At 46.5% G+C, this 23,683-nt stretch overlaps 1 protein-coding gene across 1 annotated transcript in view; it reads left to right on the top strand.

Moving 5' to 3' along the window:
* LOC119937274 (protein only RNase P catalytic subunit) overlaps nt 1-23,683 on the top strand; it is a 96,122-nt gene that overhangs the window by 15,240 nt on the left and 57,199 nt on the right. The window contains exon 4 of the mRNA XM_038756951.1: nt 15,245-15,352. Within this exon, the coding sequence (XP_038612879.1) occupies nt 15,245-15,352 (108 nt within the window). The remainder of the gene's footprint in view (nt 1-15,244; nt 15,353-23,683) is intronic.

The raw sequence follows: 23,683 nt of genomic DNA on the forward strand, positions 1-23,683 counted from the left end.
GAAGTAAGGGGGTTGCAGAAGGGAAGATCATTGAGCGGTGAGTCGCAAATAAACCCAGCGTGTGGAGGAAATAGATGATCCACTCCAGTGATCACGAAGGCCTCACTCTGGGCAGCCGGTATCTGAAAAGCCGAGGATCGTTAACTGGAAGCTCGTTCTGGGCAGGGAACGTGTCTACCGACTCTCTTACATCATTTAGAGGAGCAGCGTGGCTCAGTGGAGAAGAGCCCGGGCTTTGGAGTCAGAGGTCATGGGTTCGAATCCCAGCTCCGCCACCTGTCTGCTGTGTGACCTTGGGCAAGTCACTTAACTTCTCTGAGCCTCAGTTCCCTCATCTGTAAAATGGGGATTAAGACTGTGAGCCCCACGTGGGACAACTTGATCACCTTGTATCCACCCCCAGCGCTTAGAACAGTGCTCTGCACATAGTAAGCGCTTAACAAATGTCATTATTATTATTATTATTATTATTTGAAAACTTCCGTAGAAATGGAAGTCAGCCTTGTTGTTGGTGTCTCAGTCATCCGGCCCCTGAACCCCAAAACAGAATGTCAGGGCAGCTACCATCCAAAACACACCCAATAACTCCATTCCTTTGGGACAGACCTCTTCCAGGCTGAACCAGCGAGCTGGCCAGATAATAATAATAATAATGGTATTGGTTAAGCGCTTACTATGTGCAAAGCACTGTTCTAAGCGCCATCCCCAGGTTACAGGGTGATCAGGTTGTCCCACTGGGGGCTCACAGTTTTAATCCCCAGTTTACAGATGAGGTCACTGAGGCCCAGAGAAGTGAAGTGACTTGCCCAAAGTCACACAGCTGACAGTTGGCGGAGCCGGGATTTGAACCCATGACCTCTGACTCCAAAGCCCGGGCTCTTTCCACTGTGCCACACTCACAGCCCCTACTTTTTGGTCTCCTCCTCCCCATTCCCCCCCCCGCCCTACCTCCTTCCCCTCCCCACAGCACCTGTATATGTGTTTGTACAGATTTATTACTCTATTTTACTTGTACATATTTACTATTCTATTTATTTTCTTAATGATGTGCATCTAGCTTTATTGCTATTTATTCTGATGACTTGACACCTGTCCACATGTTTTGTTGTCTGTCTCCCCTTTCTAGACTGTGAGCCCGCTGTTGGGCAGGGACTGTCTCTATATGTTGTCGACTTGTACTTCCCAAGCGCTTAGTCCAGTGCTCTGCACACAGTAAGCGCTCAATAAATACGATTGAATGAATGAATGAATGAATTGTACCGCGCTGTCCCAAGTGCTTAGTACAGTAGCCCGCACACGGTAAACGTGCAGTAAATACCCTTGATTGTTCGATTGATTGGATGCCGAATTGATTGAGAGAAGCCGTGTCGCCTAGTGGAAAGAGCCAGCCTGGGAGTCAGAGAAATTGGGTTCTAGTCCCAACTCTGTCACTTGTCCACTGCGTGACCTTGGGCAAGTCGCTTCACTTCTCTGTGCTTCAGTTCCCTCATCTGTAAAATGGGGATTAAGACTGTGAGCCCTGTGTGGGACAGGGACTGTGTCCAACCCGCTTTTGTTGGCCCCGGAGCTTGATATATATGTATATATGTTTGTACATATTTGTTACTCTATTTATTTATTTATTTATTTTACTTGTACCTATCTATTCTATTTATTTTATTTTGTTAGTATGTTTGGTTTCGTTCTCTGTCTCCCCCTTTTAGACTGTGAGCCCACTGTTGGGTAGGGACTGTCTCTATATGTTGCCAACTTGTACTTCCCAAGCGCTTAGTACAGTGCTCTGCACACAGTAAGCGCTCAATAAATACAATTGATGATGATGATGATATGGTGCCTATCACACAGTAAGTGCTTAGCAAGTACCATTAAAAAGAAAAAAGTCAGCAATGTCTATGCTTCGGGACAGAAGCTTGACTGTGAGCCCATGTGGGACCGTGGACTGCGTGTATCTTCCCCAGCTCTCAGAACAGTGCATGGCACATAGTAAGCGCTTAACAAATACCATAAACAAAAAAGGCAGCACAGCAATTCAGATTGTGCTGTTCTTTTGCCATAAAGAATCCCGACCATCATTAGTCTCGATACTCTGCGGCATTACACTTTCCCAAGCACTTAGTACAGTGTGCTGCAAACGGTAAGCACTCAGCAAATGCCATTGATGGATCATTAGAGGAAGATTTGAGGCGTGGTGTCCCAGGGAAGTGGAAAATTGCCAGAGGTCTGATGAGGGTGGACAAAACGGCTCCTCCTTGAATTGTGGGGCGTGTATAAATTGTATCTGGGAGAGGCCGAGGCACGGGCACAATTACATACTTGTCAGCTGTTGGAGTTGACAACCAAAATGATGCCCTGGGCATCCCCAGGATTTCTTTCCCAACACGCACCATGCCAGCCGATGACTTGCCTCCCCTCTTCCATTCAGTCTGCTCATTTCTGTTGTATTGTACTCTCCCAAACTGTAGTACAGTGCTCTGCCCATAGTAAACATGCAATAAATACGTAGATGGATTGATTGATTTCCTCCCCGCGGCCTCCGTCCAGGGCCTTTTAGCTGTAAAAACCCCAGAGGCCGTCTCTTCTCCCACTTCAATCCCAATTTGAACGCAAGAAAAGAGGGAGTCTTGCCCACTCCCGTCAGTCCAAGCCACCCCTGTGAGGAAACATCTTAAAATCACCTGCCTGCTGCTTGTGGGGCCGTAGACCGAGAGTCCAGGGACCGCTGTCCCCTTGGCCACTGAGCTGATGACCAAATCAATCAGTCGATCAGGGGTATTTACCAAGTGCTTACTGTGTGCCTTGCACTGTACTGAGCACTTGGGAAAGTATAATACGTTCCACAGAGCGGGGCGTTGTGGGCAGGAAATGTGTCTACCAATTGTGTTCATTCGATCGTATTTATTGAGTGCTTACTGTGTGCCGAGCACTGTACTTAGTGCTTGGGAGAGGAAAATACAACAATAAACAGACCCATTCCCTGCTCCCAGTGAGCTTACACTCTGGGGTGGCTGGAGCACTGGAGCAGGGAGGATATTGTGCTATATTGTACTCTCCCAAGCACTTAGTACCGTGCTCTGCACCCAGTAAGCACTGATTACTCCCTCTGCCCCTCCACCAAGCTAGCTCTCTTCCTCCCTTCAAGGCCCTGCTGAGAGCTCACCTCCTCCAGGAGGCCTTCCCAGACTGAGCCCCTTCCTTCCTCTCCCCCCCTGTCCCCCTCTCCATCCCCCCATCTTACCTCCTTCCCTGCCCCACAGCACCTGTATATATGTATATATGGTTGTACATATTTATTACTCTATTTATTTATTTATTTATTTTACTTGTACATTTCTATCCTATTTATTTTATTTTGTTGGTATGTTTGGTTCTGTTCTCTGTCTCCCCCTTTTAGACTGTGAGCCCACTGTTGGGTAGGGACTGTCTCTATGTGTTGCCAATTTGTACTTCCCAAGCGCTTAGTACAGTGCTCTGCACATAGTAAGCGCTCGATAAATACGATTGATTGATTGACTGATTGAAAATACAACAATAAACAGACCCATTCCCTGCTCCCAGTGAACTTACACTCTGGGGCGGCTGGAGCACTGGAGCAGGGAGGATATTATGCCATATTGTACTCTCCCAAGCACTTAGTACCGTGCTCTGCACCCAGTAAGCACTGATTAATCAATATGATTGATTGATTAGGTGTGATCCCTGCCCCTAGGGAGTCTAATGAAGGTCAGAATTCTTTTACAGTCATATACAATGCAAATAAGCAGTTTCCTCACCTTAGGGCGCCGGAGAAATGATACTTTCTTAAGAGAGTTTTGCAGGAAAGACGATAAGTACTTCCCAGACCTTTGAAATAAATTTTCTGTAGCACATCAGCTTGGCAACGTCACCCCAGGCATTGTTTTTGAGCACGTACAATCTCCTGGTTTGTACTAGGGAAAGGTTTAACGTAGGTTCACATTAGTTAAAAAACAACAAAAAAAAACCCTCTTTACACCTGTATTTTAATCAATCAATCAATCAATCGTATTTATTGAACGCTTACTGTGTACAGAGCACTGTACTAAGCGCTTGGGAAGTCCAAGTTGGCAACATCTAGAGACGGTCCCTACCCAACAGCGGGCTCAGTCTGGAAGGGGGAGACAGAAAACAAAACAAAACATATTAACAAAATAAAATAAATAGAATAGATATGTACAAGTAGAATAAATAAATAGAGCAAATAAATAAATAGAGTAAATAAATAAATAGAGTTTATTTTAAGCAATGAAGTCACCTTATTTCCACTGTCAACATTTCAACAATGAACATTTCAACAATAAATTTGGTTCAGCAATAAACAAGGACTCTTGGCATGTATCGTAGAGACCTGTATGACTATATAAGCTCCTTGTGGGCTGGGAATGTGTCTGTTAATAGTTATATAGTATTCTCCCAAGCACTTAGTGCAGTGCCCTGCACACAGTAAGCACTCAATAAATGCAAACTGAATGAATGGATAGTATTTCAGTATTCCAGGTGAAATATCAATCAGTCAATTAATGGTATTTACTGAGCACTTACTGTGTGCCATTCAATCAATCAGTAGTATTTACTGATTAATATGAGCAGAGCATTGTACTAAGCATTTGAGAGAATACGATAGACAGAATTAATGGACACATTCCCTGCCCTTAATGAACTTGCAGTCTGGAGAAGCATCGTACTAAGCGCTTGGGAAAGTACAGTGTAATTGTTGGTGGATGCAGTCTCTGCCCACAAGAAGCTTACAGTCTAGGGGGAGGACAGGTATTAAAATAGATTAGGGATAGGGGAAATAGACTACAAGAATACTTTAAGTGTTGTAGGGCCGAGGTGAGTATCAAAATGCTTAAGGTGAGGAGAGTTCATAGCAGAGAGTGGAGGGCAGATAACAAAAATGAAGGGCTTAATCTGGGAAAGGCTCTTGGAGGAGATGAGATTGTAGGAGGGCTTTGAAGGTGGATTGGGATTGTCGGCTATGAAACGGGGAAGGAGTTCCAGGCCCAAGGGGGAATGTGGACAAGGAGTCGGTGCTGCGATGGATGAGTTCGAGATAGAGTAGATTGGTGTTAGAGGAGAGAAGTGTGTGGGCTGGATTGTAGCAGGAAATCAAACGAGGTAAGCTAGAAGGGGGCAACGGTTAGGAGTTTTGCTTTGATGCGGAACTGAATGGACAACCACTGAATATGTTTGTACATATTTATTACTCTATTTATTTTACTGGTACATATCTATTCTATTTATTTTATTTTGTTAGTATGTTTGGTTTTGTTCTCTGTCTCCCCCTTTTAGACTGTGAGCCCACTGTTGGGTAGGGACTGTCTCTATATGTTGCCAATTTGTACTTCCCAAGCACTTAGTACAGTGCTGTGCACATAGTAAGCGCTCAATTAATACGATTGATGATGATGATGATGATGATGAAGGCTCTTGAGTGGGGGGAATCAGCTGAACATTTTTTTCAGAAAAGCGATGCAGGCAGTCGAGTGAAGTATGGACTGGAAAGAGGAGAGGTAGGATGCAGGGAGGCCTGAGAGGAGGAGGAGGAGGAGGAGGAGGATGCAGTCATCAAGGCGGGAAATGGTGAGGGCTTGGATCAGTGTGCTAGCAGTCTGCATGGAGAGGAAAAGGTGGATTTTAGCGATGCTGTGAAGAGGGAATCAACGGGATTCTGTGGCACATCGAATGTGTGGTTTGAATGACAGATGAGTGAGGATAATGCCAAGGTAAAGGGCTTGTGAGACAGAGCAGTTGGTGGTGCTGTCTTCAGTAATAAAAAGAGTCAGGGAGGACAGGGTTTGGGTGTATATAATAATAATAATAATAATCATGGCATTTATTAAGCGCTTACTACGTGCAAAGCACTGTTCTAAGCGCTGAAGGATTCGCTGAGATGTAAGATATACAACACGTGCCGAAACCCGAGATCGAACCAGGAACCTTTAGATCTTCAGTCTAACGCTCTCCCACCTGAGATATATGTATATATGTTTGTACATATTTATTACTCTATTTTACCTGTGCATATCTATTCTGTTTATTTTATTTTGTTAGTATGTTTGGTTTTGTTCTCTGTCTCCCCCTTTTAGACTGTGAGCCCACTGTTGGGTAGGGACTGTCTCTATGTGTTGCCGACTTGGACTTCCCAAGCGCTTAGTACAGTGCTCTGCACACAGTAAGCGCTCAATAAATACGATTGATTGATTGACTGATTGGGTGAAAAGCTGCTCCTCCCGTTCCATCAGAGCCGTGACCCGGTTGAGAAGAGTAGTGGGGGTGGCGACAGGGGAGTCGTATCATGGCAGCTTCTGGTTTACTTCCCAGTTGTGGTACTGAGTGGAATGAAAAGCAGCATGGGCCTGAGACAGAGAACCTGGGTTCGAATCCTGACACTGCCAGTTGTCTTCTGTGTGACCCTGGGCACATCACTAAACTTCTGTGGGCCTCGGTTACCTCATTTGCAAAATGGGGATAAAATCCTCCTCCCTCCAACCTAGACTGCAAGCCCCATGTGGGACAGGGACTGTGTCCAACCTGATAAACCTTTACGCACCCCAGCACTCAGAACAGTGCTTGACACATAGTAAGCGCTTAACAAATACTATTTTTAAAAAATTAGTCAGCAACACGGAGTGTTGCTCATAGGGCTGGGATTCCCCCCCACTTACGCAGTTCCTTGAGCCATTCCTGCACACCCACCCTTCAGTATTCCCACCTCTCCCCGGGGGCCTTCATTTCTGGGAAAAAAGACAAAACCAGTTGGGAAGAAGAAAACTAAAAGCCACCCACAAATGCCTTACATTTTCCATCTCTGAAAAGCCAGTATGCGTTCCAGAAAAATTTCTAGCACAGTACGGGCCTACCTCAGATCTGAGAGCACCCGGTTTAGGCACTTAAGGCATTTAAGTGTCTGGGCTTCCAAGACAGGGAGGAGAAATCAGGCTGGAGCCCCGGTGATATATTGGTGCATAGACGAAGCTTCCTGGTTAGTAGTGAATGAAGGGGATTTCCAGGCTGTGCAAACCCAGCTGAACTCCCTGAACTGTTTAGAAACGGGAATAACAACAGTCTAGTTAGAGCGCCTCGACCAGCCTTCCGAGCTCCTCGGCACACATGCTCCTTTGCCTTTCTTGACCATGCTCCGCTGTAGTGCCGGAATGGGACAGGGAATCTGGGAAGTTTATCCCCCAGCCTCAGCAGACGCTGCAAGCTGAGCTAGAAACGTGCTCCCGGTAGATTTGGGGGAGTGGTGAAGAGGGGCAGAGCTTTGGCTCCATTTAGAAGCCGTGTTCCTTTGATCCTTCCATCCCAGATGTGCTTCAAAACTTCTTTTTAATGGCGTTAAGCACTCACTACGTGGCAGGTGCTGTCCTGAGCACCGGGGTAGATACAGATTAATCAGGCTGGACACAGTCCCGGCCTCACATGGGGCTCACAGTCTAAGTAAGTGGAAGAACGAGTGTCGAAGCCCCATTTGGCCGTTGAGGAAACTGAGGCCCGGAGAAGTGGAGAGACTTGCCCAAGGCCGCACGGAGGAGGCGGGATTAGAACCCAGGTCCTCCGACTCCCAGGCGCAAGCTCTTTCCAATAGGTCACGCTGAGGCAAAACGGGAAAAAAAACCAACCCCCCAAAATAATAATAATAATAATGGTATTTATTAAGCACTTACTATGTGCAAAGCACTGTTCTAATAATAATGTTGGCATTTGTTAAGCGCTTACTATGTGCAAAGCACTGTTCTAAGCGCTTGGGGGATACAAAGTGATCAGGTTGTCCCACGTGGGGCTCACAGTCTTAATCCCCATTTTACAGATGAGGTAACTGAGGCTCAGAGAAGTTAAGTGACTTGCCCAAGGTCACACAGCAGACATGTGGCGGAGCTGGGATTCGAACCCATGACCTCTGACTCCAAAGCCCGGGCTCTTTCCACTGAGCCACGCTGCTTTCTAGGCAGCTGGGGAGGTTACAGGGTGACGAGGTTGTCCCTCTGGGGGTTCACAGCTTTAATCCCCATTTTACAAATGAGGGAACTGAGGCCCAGAGAAGTGAAGTGACTTGCCCAGAGTCACACAGCTGATAATTGGCAGAGCCGGGGTTTGAACCCATGACCTCTGACTCCCAAGCCACTGAGCCAAGCTGCTTCTCTAACACACAAGCATCTAGTTGGGAGATGTTGACATGATGCATATTCGGAATTCTTTACCTTTTTCGAGGAGGTGAAGTGTTCAGTAGTGACTGTCCAGACCAGTGTATGGGTGAAGAAACTTGTTAGAGGACAAGGCAGAAACCCAGGCCATTATCATCAATCGTATTTATTGAGCGCTTACTATGTGCAGAGCACTGTACTAAGCGCTTGGGAAGTACAAATTGGCAACATATAGAGACAGTCCCTACCCAACAGTGGGATGTGATCCTGGCCCTGCGAGCCGGCGGGTGGAAATTTTCTGCATTTTGCGGCCGTGGTAATCTGTCCCCATTCTTCTCTTCAGACAAGAGGGTTAATTTGGTATTTTTCCTCTCTGTTTACTAAGCCAGGACTCTGTTTTAGGATTGTGAAATGATTTACGTAAAGGTATGTTCCCAACTGGGCTTTCCCTTCCTTTACAGGGCATTTAAATATTCAAAATATTTCAGTATTAGGGAAGCAGCACGGCTCAGTGGAAAGAGCACGGGCCTTGGCCTCAGAGGTCATGGGTTCAAATCCCGGCTCCACCAGTTGTCAGCGGTGTGACTTTGGGCAAGTCACTTCACTTCTCTGGGCCTCAGTTACCTCATCTGTCAGATGGGGATTAAGACTGTGAGCCCCCGGTGGGACAACCTGATCACCCTGTAACCTCCCCTGAGCTTAGAACGGTGCTTTGCACATAGTAAATGCTTAATAAATACCGTCATTATTATTATTATTACCTGCAGGAGAAAGGGCCTCAAATCAGATCAATAATCCTTCTGGATTGCGTTCGAAAATATTCATTCATTCAATCGTATTTATCGAGCGCTCACTGTGTGCGGAGCACTGTACTAAGTGCTTGGGAGAGGACATTGCAACAATAACCAGTCACATTCCCTGCCCACAATGAGCTTACCGTCTCTATCTCACTCCTTCTCCCCCAAATATCTTGTTCCCCCCAACCCCACACTGTCTTTATAAGACCCCTTTGTTAGATGTGGATTTTTTTTTTAACCACTCCAAATTCCTCCTGCGTGAGGGAGGTGGCTTTTGGGCAAGTCACTTCACTTCTCTGGGCCTCAGTTACGTCCTCTGTAAAATGGGGATTAAGACTGTGAGCCCCCCGTGGGACAACCTGATCACCTTGTAAATTCCCCAGCGCTTAGAACAGTGCTTTGCACATAGTAAGCGCTTAATAAATGCCATCGTTATTATTCTTATTATTCTGAGACTATCAGAGCCATCGCCTTCCCTTGGCACCTTTTTCTGTTACCCGGGCAGGAGGGCCAGTTGCAAGGAAGTTGCCCGGCCAGCCCTGAGGAAGATGAACGAGGGAATTCCAGAACAGGAAGCGTGAATGCTGGGACCGACCGTCGGGGATTTTCCCTATCCCAGAGGGATGGAGCAATAGCCCTCACGCAGTCACAGGGGCTGCAGCAGATGGTGGATAGAGAAGCTGTGTGGCCTAATCAATCAATCAATCAATCAATCGTATTTATTGAGCGCTTACTTTGTGCAGAGCACTGTACTAAGCGCTTGGGAAGTACAAGTTGGGAACATATAGAGACAGTCCCTACCCAACAGTGGGCTCACAGTCTAAAAGGGATAGAGCATGGTCCTGGGAATCAGAAGGACCCGGGTTCTAATCCCGGCTCCACCGCTTGTCTACCGTTGGACGTCGAGCAAGTCACTTCACTTCTCTGGGCCTCAGTTTCCTCACCTGTAAAACAGGGATTAAGACTGCGAGCCCCAGGTGGGACAGGGACGGTGTCCAACCCAATTTGCTTGTATTCCACGCTAGCGCTTAGTACAGTGCCTGGCACATTAGGAAGCTCTTAACATATACCACAATTATTAATGTTATGGCTGGCAGCATCACAGGCCCTGAGAAAGCTGCTCGTGGCCTAGTGGATATGGCACTCTAATCCAGTGGCAGGTTATTCCAGGTTTGGGGAAAAGTCTAGGGAAGTTGTAGGGGGATGTAACACAACCACCGTTCTAATATAGAGCAGGGGAAAAGAGGGAGAAGTCAAGTAGGGTCTTAAGACTGGGAGGCTGAAAAAGATTCTTGGGCTCCCCTTAGGAGTAGGATCATCATCATCCTCATCAATCATATTTATTGAGCGCTTATTGTGTGCAGAGCACTGGACTAAGCACTTGGGAAGTACAAGTTGGCAACATATAGAGACGGTCCCTACCCAACAGTGGGCTCACACTTGTCAGGGGAGATGCGGTAATTAGGAGAAAGTAAGAGTGCTTGTTTCCTGAGAACTGGAGCCCTGTAAAAAAAAAAATAAGGGCAAAGCCTCGAAGTGTGTAAAAGGTAACTCTCCACCCCATTCGTTGGTTTGCAAACGAGGGGATGGGAATGCTGAAAAGCCTGCATAGAAGCCCCCCAGCTGAGCGAGAGGGCTGCTTATTTAGGGGTTTCTTGAAGTGAGACAGATTGCATCATTTGGTCATCCAATGTGGAGATGCGGGATCTTTTCTTTCAGTGAGCAGAACATTCTGTGACTCCAAGTAGCTGGTATTCCCCTATCTTTCCCAATCTGCGATGAATAAAGCCAGCTGTTGTTCACTTCCCTTATTTTCCCTTTCAAACTCGAGAAGAGACTGATTGGATCATCCGCCTCAGCTGTCTTCAATATAGTGTAGCGTATACTTCAGGCTCCCGCCTTTCATAAGGTGCCCCGTTGGGCGGGACTATCCATCCATCATCACGTGTCTAACGGACGCCCACCTGATCTCTGTATCCTACCCCTTTCACAGATGAGACGGTCGCAGGGAATATGTTTATCGTTATATTGCACTCTCCTGAGATCTTAGTAATAATAATAATGATGGCGTTTATTAAGCGCTTGCTATGTGCAAAGCAGTTCTAGTACAGTGCTTTGCACGCGGTAAGCGCTCAATAAATATGAAAGAGTGAATACCAAAGCGTAAGGCAGAAGTGGGCAAAACGTTAACATGGGGTCACAGTGGGTCGTATTTCGCCCACTGTGACCCCATATTAAGCAGCGTGTGGGGGTCAATAACTGCACCCACAGCCGAGTCAGGAAGGCGCCGCTGTGGGTGGAAGTCTAAAGTTCAAACCCTGCCTTTCCTCCGCCTCATTAGCACTGTCCTGGCTGCTTGCTCCGTGTGGGATGCCTCGGATGTGCCGTGAATTAGTTAGTAAAAGCTGCGGTCCGTGTCCTTAAAGACACGGACCTCTCTCTCTCCCTCTCCCCCTCCTCCCCCTCTCCATCCCCCCATCTTACCTCCTTCCCTTCCCCACAGCACCTGTATATATGTATATATGGTTGTACATATTTATTACTCTATTTATTTATTTTACTTGTACATTTCTATCCTATTTATTTTATTTTTTTGGCATGCTTGGTTCTGTTCTCTGTCTCCCCCTTTTAGACTGTGAGCCCACTGTTGGGTAGGGACTGTCTCTATGTGTTGCCAGTTTGTACTTCCCAAGAGCTTAGTACAGTGCTCTGCACATAGTAAGCGCTCAATAAATACGATTGATTGATTGATTGATTGATTGATTAAAGAGCTTACAACTGGGCAGCTCTCGGCTACTTAAAAAAAAGATCCAGCGGCTGGCCTAGGCCCACGGAACCTGGGTGTGAGATTTGTCATTGAATTGGGTGTCTGCCCCTTGCGCCATCGAGGGCTTTTTTTCCTCGTTGGAAAGGCACTGGAAACGGACTCCCGCCCTGGGCCGACTACGTCGACAGTGGGTTCTGAGCCTGATCCGGAGGGTGACCTGACCCAAGTGCTTGATGATTTGGTGGTGATGACTCCCGTGGAGCAGGGAGCCGGGCCACCAGTTACCGTGACTGACTGATGATGAGCAGGATGTCGTCCTGGGCGAAATTCCTCACAAGACAAGTGCTTCTTGCCACGAAACGGGAATTTTACAGGTCGTCCGCGGTTTCCAAGAGGGAAGTCCCAGGCTGTAGAAGAAGTAGCAGGGGATTATGTGGTTGTTGTAATAGTAGCGAAAAGTGCTGCAGAAAGGGAAGAGGTAACGTCTAGAGCTCCCAGACTGGTTAGGCAGGAGTCTGGTATTTCTTCCTGAGATCCCCTTTACCTCGTTGAGAGAGGTTTAGGTATGTCAGTTATTTAATCGCCATTTCCCAGCCTGTCAAACAGGCGGAATATAGAGCTAACCGGAGAATTCAAAGACTTCTGCTGATGGCGAGATCCTAGCCTTGTGTGCAGAAGTAGCTGGACGCTGAACGTGGCTGAGGCAGCGTAATGGATGGAGCCTGGGCCTGGGCTTCAGAAGGTCATGGGTTCTAATCCCGGCTCCACCACTTGTCTGTTGCGAGACACTGGGCAAGTCACTTCCCTGCTCTGGGCCTCAGTTACCTCATCTATAAAACGGGGATTGAGACCGTGAGCCCCACGTGGGACAGGGACAGAGTCCAACATAACTTGTGGGTATCCGCCCCGGTGCTTAGTACATTGCCTGGCACTTAGTAAGCACGTAACACATAGTGTCATTATTACTATTATTAGAGAAGCAGCGTGGCTCAGTGGAAAGAGCACGGGCTTCGGACTCGGAGGTCATGGGTTCAAATCCCAGCTCTGCCAATTGTCAGCTGTGCGACTTTGGGCAAGTCACTTCACTTCTCTGGGCCTCAGGTACCTCATCTGTAAAATGGGGGTGAAGACTGTGAGCCCCCCGTGGGACAACCTGATCACTTTGTAACCTTCCCAGCGCTTAGAACAGTGCTTTGCACATAGTAAGTGCTTAATAAATGCCATTATTATTATTAATAAAACACCAACGGGGGGGCTCTTCTACATAGCAGGCGGCTAAAAGTTGTCCTCCTCCAAGCATGTAAGAGCACTTACTTTAGGCTGCTGAGCATTAGGGAGAATACAATAGAGTTAGCAGACATGATCCCTTCCCTCACTGCCCTTAGGAGCTTAAATTCAGCTTTTGAGGATAGAAGTCTTAAAACTCAGTGTCATACGGGTACACTGTACGGTCGCATGCTTAATAATGCCGTTCAGTAACTGCAAGCCCGTTGTTTGGTAGGGACCATCTCTATATGTTGCCAACTTGTACTTCCCAAGCGCTTAGTACAGTGCTCTGCACACAGTAAGCGCTCAATCAATACGATTGAATGAATGAAATAAGAAACCCAATATATTTTGGTTCCCTGAATTCTTTCTATTAGAGGATTAAGGATTTCATTACTCACATGTGTGGATTGTACTGGTGTTTGAGGCACACCCGAAAGTATATCATCTGGTCCAGTCAAGGGATTTCCCAATGTAATCCCTAACCGTGTTTAAATAGTCCCATTTTATAAATCCTCTTCCGCTCGAATGGCCGTCAGATGTGTAGAGGACGGGAGGGGCTGATATTTTGTTATGTGGAAATTAGGGAGGTTTATTTCCTGAAGGGCTTAAGTAAGACAGGAGATAAGGGGCCACCTTTTGAGAGTTTAGTGTTCTGATCTACATAATAATTTGAGAGACTTAGTTACCCAAGTGATGGTCGGCCAACAACATGGTTCATCAAACCAGAAATATACCTCAGTTACAGCACGTATAATCTATCGTCTCCGTTCCCCATCCCTACTGCACGTATAATCTGTCGTCTCCATTCCCCATCCCTCTCCCCACCCTACCTTGCCCCAGCCTAGTCGAAGTGACCTGGTCCGTGGTCCCCCCTCCAGGGAATACGATCGCTCTCAAGATAGCCAGAAAGGGACTAAATGGTCAATTTGAGGAGAGTGTAAGACCGTCCACCTTGGCACTGGAGCGAACAGAAGTAGCGTTGCCTAGTGGATGGAGTATTTAAGCCTGGGAGTCACGAGGACCTGGGTTCTAATCCTGACTCCGTCACTTGCCTGCTGTGCGACCTTGGGAAAGTCACTTCACTTGGTTCTCTCATCCGGGGGTGGTGTACTTAATAATAATGGCATTTATTAAGCGCTTACTGTGTGCATTGGGGAGGTAGCAAGGTGATCAGGTTGTCCCACGGGGGGCTCACAGACTTAATCCCCATTTTCATCATCATCATCATCAGTCGTCTTTATTGAGCGCTTACTGTGTGCAGAGCACTGGACTAAGCGCTTGGGAAGTACAAATTGGCAACATATAGAGACAGTCCCTACCCAACAGTGGGCTCACAGTCTAAATTTTCCAGATGAGGGAACTGAGGCCCAGTGAAGTGACTTGCCCAGAGTCACGCAGCTGACAAGTGGCGGAGCCGGGATTTGAACCCGTGACCTCTGCCTCCAGAGCCCGGGCTCTTTCCACTGAGCCACACTGCTTCTCAGGCTGAGTTGGTCCGCCTCCAATTTGGGTGCCAGATTGTGGGTCCCAGCGTGACGACGGAAGACATACTGGATCTGCATCCAGTTGGGATGGCACTGACCCAGATTTTCCCTTCTGGTCGCCTCCAACTGAGTTCTGGAGTTGCAGCTACCTTGGCCCTCTCCATCCCCCCCGTCTTACCTCCTTCCCTTCCCCACAGCACCTGTATATATGTATATATGTTTGTACATATTTATTACTCTATTTATTTTACTTGTACATATCTATTCCATTTATTTTATTTTGTTAATATGTTTGGTTTTGTTCTCTGTCTCCCCCTTCTAGACTGTGAGCCCGCTGTTGGGTAGGGACCGTCTCTATATGTTGCCAGCTTGTACTTCCCAAGTGCTTAGTACAGTGCTCTGCACACGGTAAGCGCTCAATAAATACGATTGATTGATTGATTGATTGGCCGGACACAGCAAATCAACCAAACGTGAAGGGAAGGCCAAACTCACCCCCTGGTCGGCAGAGGTACACAAATCCACGTTCATGCCCGCGTGAGGGTACTTTTGAAGACGAGGTACTTCCCAAGCACTTAGTACAGTGCTCTGCACATAGTAAGCGCTCAATAAATACGATTGATGTTGATGATGAAGCAGCAATCCAATGATGCGAAATTTCAGTGTGTGTGTGTATATATATATATATATATATATATATATATGAAAGCCTCAACTAGATTTTTTCTAACCCACCCCTTGTTTCATTCTTTTTTTTTTTTTTAGGAACTTGAGAAATATAAGGACTTTGTGAAAAGACATCCTCCCTTTGATATCGTAATCGATGGGCTCAATGTTGCCAACATGAAATCTAAAGTGCGTCAGTCTCTAACTGTAAGTTGTTGGGTTTTTTTCTCTCTCGTTACTTCCTGTATGTAGAACTGTCATTCTGTCCCTGTTTGGAGGGACATTTCAATCAATCAGTAATATTGAGCAATGTGTATGTGCAGACTGATGAAACTAAACCCTTAGAAGGAGACAGTAGAAGAAAAGCACATGGTCCCTTAGAGAAACGTGAGTGGGAAAATGGAGAATGGAAAAATATTCGAATGTGTCAATCGGTATGTACAGAAATGCAACAGTGAGAAGCACTGTGGCCTAGTGAATAGAGCCCAGGCCTTGGAGTCGGAGGACCTGTGTTCTAATCCCGGCTCTGCCACCTGTCTGCCATGTGACCTTGGGTAAGTCACTTAACTTCTCAGGGCCACAGTTACCTCATCTGTAAAATGGGAATTAAGACTGCGTCCTCCATGTGGGACAGGTACTCTGTCCAGTCTGATTAGATTGTACCTTAATGCTTGGGACAGTGCTTATCACATAGTAGGCTTTTAACAAATGCCATAAAAGAAGTTTCCTGATGATCGGTGGTATTTATTGAACACTTACTGTACAGAGCACTGTTTGAGTTCGGTGGTATTTACTGAACACTTTACTGAGCGTTTGAGTAATTGGGAGCATATGATCTGAGGAGAGGAAAAATTAATCGGGGAAGGCCTCTTGGAGGAGATGGCATTTTTGGATGGCTTTGAAAATGGGGAGAGCTCGGATACCAGTGTCAGAGGAGCCTGGGAGGTCAGAGTAAAGACAATTAGATTTGGCAAGGAGGAGGTCACGCTGGTACCCTTGGAGAGTGTGCCATCTGACTGAAATGAAAAGGGCGGAAACCCAGGCGTGCTGGACACAGAAAGGTGCTGTAAGGGCAGAAGTGAAAGTAGGGAGGATGCGCATCCCCTTTGAAGAGTTTGGACAGGAATGAAAACAGGGAAATGGGGACTGTAGCTGGTGCGTACAGTGGCATCTCCAGCAGGCTCGATTTAGCCTACGGAAGACTTTAAACGTGACTGAAGGCAATCAATCAATCAATCAAATGTATTTATTGAGCGCTTACTGTGTGCTGAGCACTATACTGAGCGCTTGGGAAGTCCAAGTTGGCAACATATAGAGACGGTCCCTACCCAACAGTGGGCTCACAGTCTAGAAGGGGGTGAGGAAGGAACTATGAGAGAGTGAGTGGTTGAAGATGACGATGAGGGAGGGAAGGTGAATTAGTTCACTGAGATCACTGATCAAAAGGAAGGATGAGAAGCAGCGTGGCTCAGTGGAAAGAACCCGGGCTTTGGATTCAGAGGCCGTGGGTTCGAATGCCGCTCCACCACATGTCTGCTGTGTGACATTGGGCAAGCCACTTAACTTCTCTGAGCCTTGATTGTCTCATCTGTAAAATGGGGATTAAGACAGTGAGCCCCACGTTGGACAACCTTATCGCCTTGTATCCCCCCAGCGCCTAGAACAGTGCTTTGCATATAGTAAGCGCTTAACAAGTGCCATTATTATTATTATTATTACTACTATTATTAGTGTTTTTTCTCAAGAAACTTTTTTTCCTCACACTTCTGTTGCCATAACTCAGGATATTCCTGGCCAGTAACTTTTCCAGAACTGATACATGAAATGTTGGTGAAGCTTCCTAAGCGTTTGTGGCGTGAGTAGGTTCGTGCAATAACCGGGTTCATTCATTCATTCAATCGTATTTATTGAGCACTCATTGCATGCAGAGCACCGTAATAAGCGCTTGGGAAGTACAAATCGGCAACATAAGAGGGATGAATATTTTATATTTAGTGTACCCTTTGTTTTCCCTTCACTTTATGTAAAAGAAATTGGACTTGGTAGAGAGTGGAGGGCAGGGAGAAAGGACTGCTAGGTGTTCACCTGACTGTACAAATGAGGAAATTGAGGCAGTCATTCATTCAGTCGTATTTATTGAGCGCTTACTGTGTGCAGAGCACTGTACTAAGCGCTTGGAAAGTCCAAGTTGGCAACATATAGAGACGGTCCCTACCCAACAGTGGGCTCACAGTCTAGAAGGCAAAAAGTTTAATGCAGTTGCTGCGTGTCATGGAGGGAGTCGCCAGGGGTTGAGGCTGGAGCAGGATTTGTGCCTCGGCCCTCGGTGAGACCTGTAGGCCTCGAGAATCATTAGCGACTCAGGGCCCAATTCTAGTCCTGTCTTTGCTGCCACCCTGCAAGGAATATCCTCCCGGTATCCCGGAGAGGGCAAGAGCTACTGTCTCACTCCCTCCAAGCCAGCCCAAAACCCTGATAATAATAATAATAATAATAATGATGGTATTTGTTAAGTGCTTACTGTGTGCAAAGCACTGTTCTAAGCTCTGGAGGGGTTACAAGGTGATCAGGTTGTCCCACAAGGGGCTCACAGGTTTCAAGCCAGCCCAAAACCCAGATAATAATAATAATAATAATAATAATAATAATAATAATAATGGCATTTGTTAAGCGCTTACTGTGTGCAAAGCACTGTTCTAAGCTCTGGAGGGGTTACAAGGTGATCAGGTTGTCCCACAAGGGGCTCACAGTTTTCAAGCCAGCCCAAATCCCGGATAATAATAATAATAATAATAATAATGATGGTATTTGTTAAGCGCTTACTGTGTGCAAAGCACTGTTCTAAGCTCTGGAGGGGTTACAAGGTGATCAGGTTGTCCCACAAGGGGCTCACAGTTTTCAAGCCAGCCCAAATCCCGGATAATAATAATAATAATAATAATAATGATGGTATTTGTTAAGCGCTTACTGTGTGCAAAGCACTGTTCTAAGCTCTGGAGGGGTTACAAGGTGATCAGGTTGTCCCACAAGGGGCTCACAGTTTTCAAGCCAGCCCAAATCCCGGATAATAATAATAATAATAATAATAATAATGATGGTATTTGTTAAGCGCTTACTGTGTGCAAAGCACTGTTCTAAGCTCTGGAGGGGTTACAAGGTGATCAGGTTGTCCCACAAGGGGCTCACAGTTTTCAAGCCAGCCCAAAACCCAGATAATAATAATAATAATGATGATGGTACTTGTTAAGCGCTTACTGTGTGCAAAGCACTGTTCTAAGCTCTGGAGGGGTTACAAGGTGATCAGGTTGTCACACAAGGGGCTCACAGTTTTCATCCCCATTTTACAGATGAGGTAGCTGAGGCCCAGAGAAGTTAAGTGACTTGCCCAAAGTCACACAGCTGACAGTTGGCGGAGCCGGGATTTGAACCCATAATAATAATAATGATTTTGGTATTTGTTAAGCGCTTACTGTGTGCAAAGCACTGTTCTAAGCTCTGGAGGGGTTACAAGGTGATCAGGTTGTCCCACAAGGGGCTCACAGTTTTCAAGCCACCCCAAAACCTGATAATAATAATAATAATAATGATGGCATTTGTTAAGCGCTTACTATGTGCAAAGCACTGTTCTAAGCTCTGGAGGGGTTACAAGGTGATCAGGTTGTCCCACAAGGGGCTCACAGGTTTCAAGCCAGCCCAAAACCCAGATAATAATAATAATAATGATGATGGTACTTGTTAAGCGCTTACTGTGTGCAAAGCACTGTTCTAAACTCTGGAGAGGTTACAAGGTGATCAGGTTGTCCCACAAGGGGCTCACAGTTTTCATCCCCATTTTACAGATGAGGTAGCTGAGGCCCAGAGAAGTTAAGTGACTTGCCCAAAGTCACACAGCTGACAGTTGGCGGAGCCGGGATTTGAACCCATAATAATAATAATGATTTTGGTATTTGTTAAGCGCTTACTATGTGCCAAGCACTGTTCTTAGCACTAGGGGAGATACAAGGTAATCAGGTTGTCCCACATGGGGCCCACAGTCTTCATCCCCATTTTCCAGATGAGGGAACTGAGGCCCAGAGAAGTGAAGTGACTTGCCCAAAGTCACACAGCTGACAGTTGGCGGAGCTGGGATTCGAACCCATGACCTCTGACTCCCAAGCCCGGGCTCTTTCCACTGAGCCACGCAGCTTCTCGTGGTAAACTGATATGTTAGGTAAGTGTGAGTACAGGTTACTACATGTATTACAGGAAGACACCAAATACTTCACTTCTCTGGGCCTCAGTTCCCTCATCTGTAAAATGGGGATTAAGACTGTGAGCCCCCCGTGGGACAACCTGATCACCTTGTAACCTCCCCAGCGCTTAGAACAGTGCTTTGCAAATAGTAAGCGCTTAATAAATGCCATGATTATTATTATTATTATTATTATTATGTACTGAAATGGTGGCTTATATCTCCTAGGGCTCAGGGTTTTTTTTTTGTTTTGTTTTGTTTTAAAAAGCAAGTAATTAGTTAAAAAAATCACAAATTGAGTAGGTGGGGAAACTTTTTATTTTTTGCCTCTTGGGCATTTGGAATATGAAACAGAGATTGAGAGGGTGAGATGTAAGAGGTAGAAGTAGGCAAGGAAAACAGGAAATTGCCAGCTTCTTTTGGGGCCCAGAAGATCAAGGGAATTGTCCCTTCCGAGAAAGTCCCCAAGCTCAGTCTGGAAGAAAGGAAAAGCTGTGAGCGTGTTCACATTCATCAGGGCTCTCAGTTCGACTGCATCCTGCGGCGTGCTGGAAATGACCACAAACAAGCCAAAGAAATCATTGCCCCTCCGGCCCGACTACTTCCATAGTCATTTCTGCACTTGGAAGAATTTACAGGAGCAACAATACGTCCTGAAGCTGGAGGTTATAATCCAGTCAATGAGGAACGGTATTTATGGAGTGCTTATCGTGGTTTAAGCACTGTGCTGAGAGCTGGAGTAGTTCATCATCATCATCATCAATCATATTTATTGAGCGCTTACTATGTGCAGAGCACTGTACTAAGCGCTTGGGAAGTACAAATTGGCAACATATAGAGACAGTCCCTACCCAACAGTGGGCTCACAGTCTAAAAGGGGGAGACAGAGAACAAAACCAAACATACTAACAAAATAAAATAAATAGGATAGATATGTACAAGTAAAATAAATAAATAAATAGAGTAATAAATATGTACAACCATATATACATATATGCAGGTGCTGTGGGGAAGGGAAGGAGGTAAGATGGGGGGGATGGAGAGGGGGATGAGGGGGAGAGGAAGGAAGGGGCTGAGTGTGGGAAGGCCTCCTGGAGGAGGTGAGCTCTCAGCAGGGCCTTGAAGGGAGGAAGAGAGCTAGCTTGGCGGATGGGCAGAGGGATTGGGGGCATTCCAGGCCCGGGGGAGGACGTGGGCCGGGGGTCGATGGCGGGACAGGCGAGAACGAGTAGTTACAAAGTAAAAGAGACAAACGCGCCTCTATCTTACACCAGTGCTCACAATCTAAATGGGGGTTAAACAGGCGCACAGAACAGTGCTTTGCAGATAGTAAGCGCTTAATAAATGCCATTATTATTATTATTATTATTTATAGAGCGACAATACAGACCCATCTCCCCAGCCCCGCCATCACCTCACCCTTTAGAGTGCTCGCCCATCTTCTCAGGGCCCAGAGTGAGTGGCAGTCAATCAGTGGGATTTGTTGAGCACTTACTGTGTGAAGAGCCTCGTTGTAAGCTCTTGGGAGAGCACAATATACCAGAGTTGGTAGACGTATTTCCTTTGGGGGCAACCCTGCTTTGACTCTCCCCTATTAGATGGTAAGCTCCTCGAGAGCAGGGTATCTACCGACTCTATTGTACTCTCCCAAGTGCGTAGCACAGCACTCTCCACACGGAAAGCAATCCATAAAAACCATTGATTGATTGATTAATTGGGCACTCTGGGGGTGCGGTGGGATGATGTCACACAATTCACGTTTGACGTCATGAGGTCAAGCGGTGGGGCGGCGTCCTGGAGTCTTGCCTGGAGCCATGTTGAAAACTGGCCCTCTCTTGGGGCTCGTTGTCCCACTTTGGACTCAGCGAAGTCAACGCCCTCCTATACTTTCTCTCCCCCATCCCAGCTACGAAGAAGGATGAATTTAACAGATCGGTGGAAATCTTTTGGGCGTATGTGTGATGCGGGGCTGAATGGAGTGACTGTAAGCCCATTATGGGCAGGGAAAATATCTGCCAATTCTGTTGTTTAGTACTCTCCATAGCGCTTAATATAGTGCTCTGCTCGTGGTAAGTGCTCAATACATACCGTCCATTGATCGAGCGCTTCCAAAAAGAAAATGATTATTTTGAGGATCAAATGGTGGTGGTTCTCGCTCCCCAAGGCTGGCTTCAGACATCTGTTGCGTTGGAAAAATTATTCAAGCGAAGAGCCATAAAGAGGTCAAAGTACGGGAGAACGGAGGCCGTCTGCTAATCAGATTTTGGTGGTGGGGCCTGATCTGCCTCCCCCTTTTAGACTGTGAGCCCACTGTTGGGTAGGGACTGTCTCTATATGTTGCCAACTTGGACTTCCCAAGCGCTTAGTACAGTGCTCTGCACACAGTAAGCGCTCAATAAATACGATTGATTGATTGATTGATTGATCTGCCTGTGGGGATCAGAGCAATCTTCCCGGTTGCTCTGGGAAATGGGAGGCAGCACCCTGTGTCCTCTGCCAGGCTCCACAACTGACCAATTTTTGAGCCCCTGAGCAAACCACTTTGTACCCCTGTACCTCAGTTTCTCCATTCTTTAAAGAGGGATACTGCCCTCGTCTTCCAGGGAACAGCAAGGGCAACCTATTGAATGCCGTGCATGGTGAGAAAGGCAGGGGTGGTGGTGGGTGGGAGAGAGAAAGAGAAAAGGAGAGAGGAGATTAAAACACTGGCTTGGAAGTCCAGGGATCTGCTCGCCTTAGGTCACTCGCTAAATATCATCAATCGTATTTATTGAGCGCTTACTGTGTGCAGAGCACTGTACTAAGCGCTTGGGAAGTAAATATCTTTAATCTTCTGAATTGTCAGGATTGCCCGACCTCCCCCCCGACTTTACGGGTTTGGTAAGAGGAATGAAATCGTGTCTCTAAAGGACTTTGAGCCCCTTCTTGATAGGCATCATATAAACCTGAATTTATTATCATGGGTGGATTATCACATATCTGTTCTATTTATTTTATTTTGTGAATATGTTTGGTTTTGTTCTCTGTCTCCCCCTTCTAGACTGTGAGCCCACTGTTGGGTAGGGACTGTCTCTATATGTTGCCAACTTGGACTTTCCAAGCGCTTAGTACAGTGCTCTGCACACAGTAAGCGCTCAATAAATCCGATCGATTGATTGATTATCAAGGGTGGGTATTGGGGAATGCTTTTCAGCCGTCAGCATGAAGGTACGGCATATGCTCATCTCACGCATCAAGCAGTGAATCGCTTCCCTTTTCTTGACAGTGCCATTTCTTTCTTTCTGATGTGCTCTGCACACAGTAAGCGCTCAATAAATACGATTGATGATGATGATGATGATGGTGTTCATTAAGCAATTGCTGCGTGCTAAGCGCTGGGGTGGATACCAAATAATCAGATCAGACACAGCCCCTGCCCCAGATGGGGACTCACAGTAGAAGTGGAAATTCCACTGAACTTCCTCCCTACAACCAATCTTTTTCCGACCACAATATTAGTAGAGAAGTAGAGAGAAGCTTCCCCAGACCATCCGATTTGGCTTTCAGGACATTCCTTCTAATGCAGGGCTTTTGGTCGGATCCCAAGGAGTAATTCAAGATTGCGGTCATGGGTAGGTACTTTACAGGGAGAATAAAGAGCACCGGCCAAAGAAAAATGCAGCGTGCGGACTTTTTCCCGTCTTTTGAGAGCGAATTGCGTTCATGTCTGTTGAAACGTTTGCAAGGTTATCCCGTGGATTTTCTTGGATTTTTGTTACTGGCGTCATTACCAAGAATTGAAGCATTAGCTAGCACGGCCATCTGAGCCGAAGTTGATCGTCATCTAAACCAGAAATCAGCAGTACGTGGGCACCGTCTTCTGTCGCCTGATGTTATTAGTGGTTCCTACATTTGGGGATGACCGTCGCTCCAGAAGGTGGGGGCAGGGGAAAGAGTATATCATTTTCTCTTCCCCAAACGGGACGTCATTTTGGGAAGGGGGAATAAAGTGAAAATGACCCCAGGGGGTTTCATCTCCCACAGTCAACCCTTATCCAGGAGCCCAACCCCCTTTCCTGACTCCACCGGCATTTTAAGGGTTAGTGATTTGGGATCACTGGGGTTTGTTTTGTAAACAGTTAATCCAGAGGATAGGCTTCCCTACCCTGTGATGAAAGGAAATAATTTTTCCCAAGGGGAAAAGTGCCTATTTCTGCCAAGGGCTATTAGAAGGACTGCAGGCCCTTTAAAAAGTGTCTCCTTGCCCAAATCTGAGCCGAGATGGGAATATTTTGCAGTTTCCCTGGAGTCCTAGAGTGGAGGGTATG

Source organism: Tachyglossus aculeatus, chromosome 14 (assembly GCF_015852505.1).
Source record: "Tachyglossus aculeatus isolate mTacAcu1 chromosome 14, mTacAcu1.pri, whole genome shotgun sequence".
NCBI classification, from domain to species: Eukaryota; Metazoa; Chordata; class Mammalia; order Monotremata; family Tachyglossidae; genus Tachyglossus; species Tachyglossus aculeatus.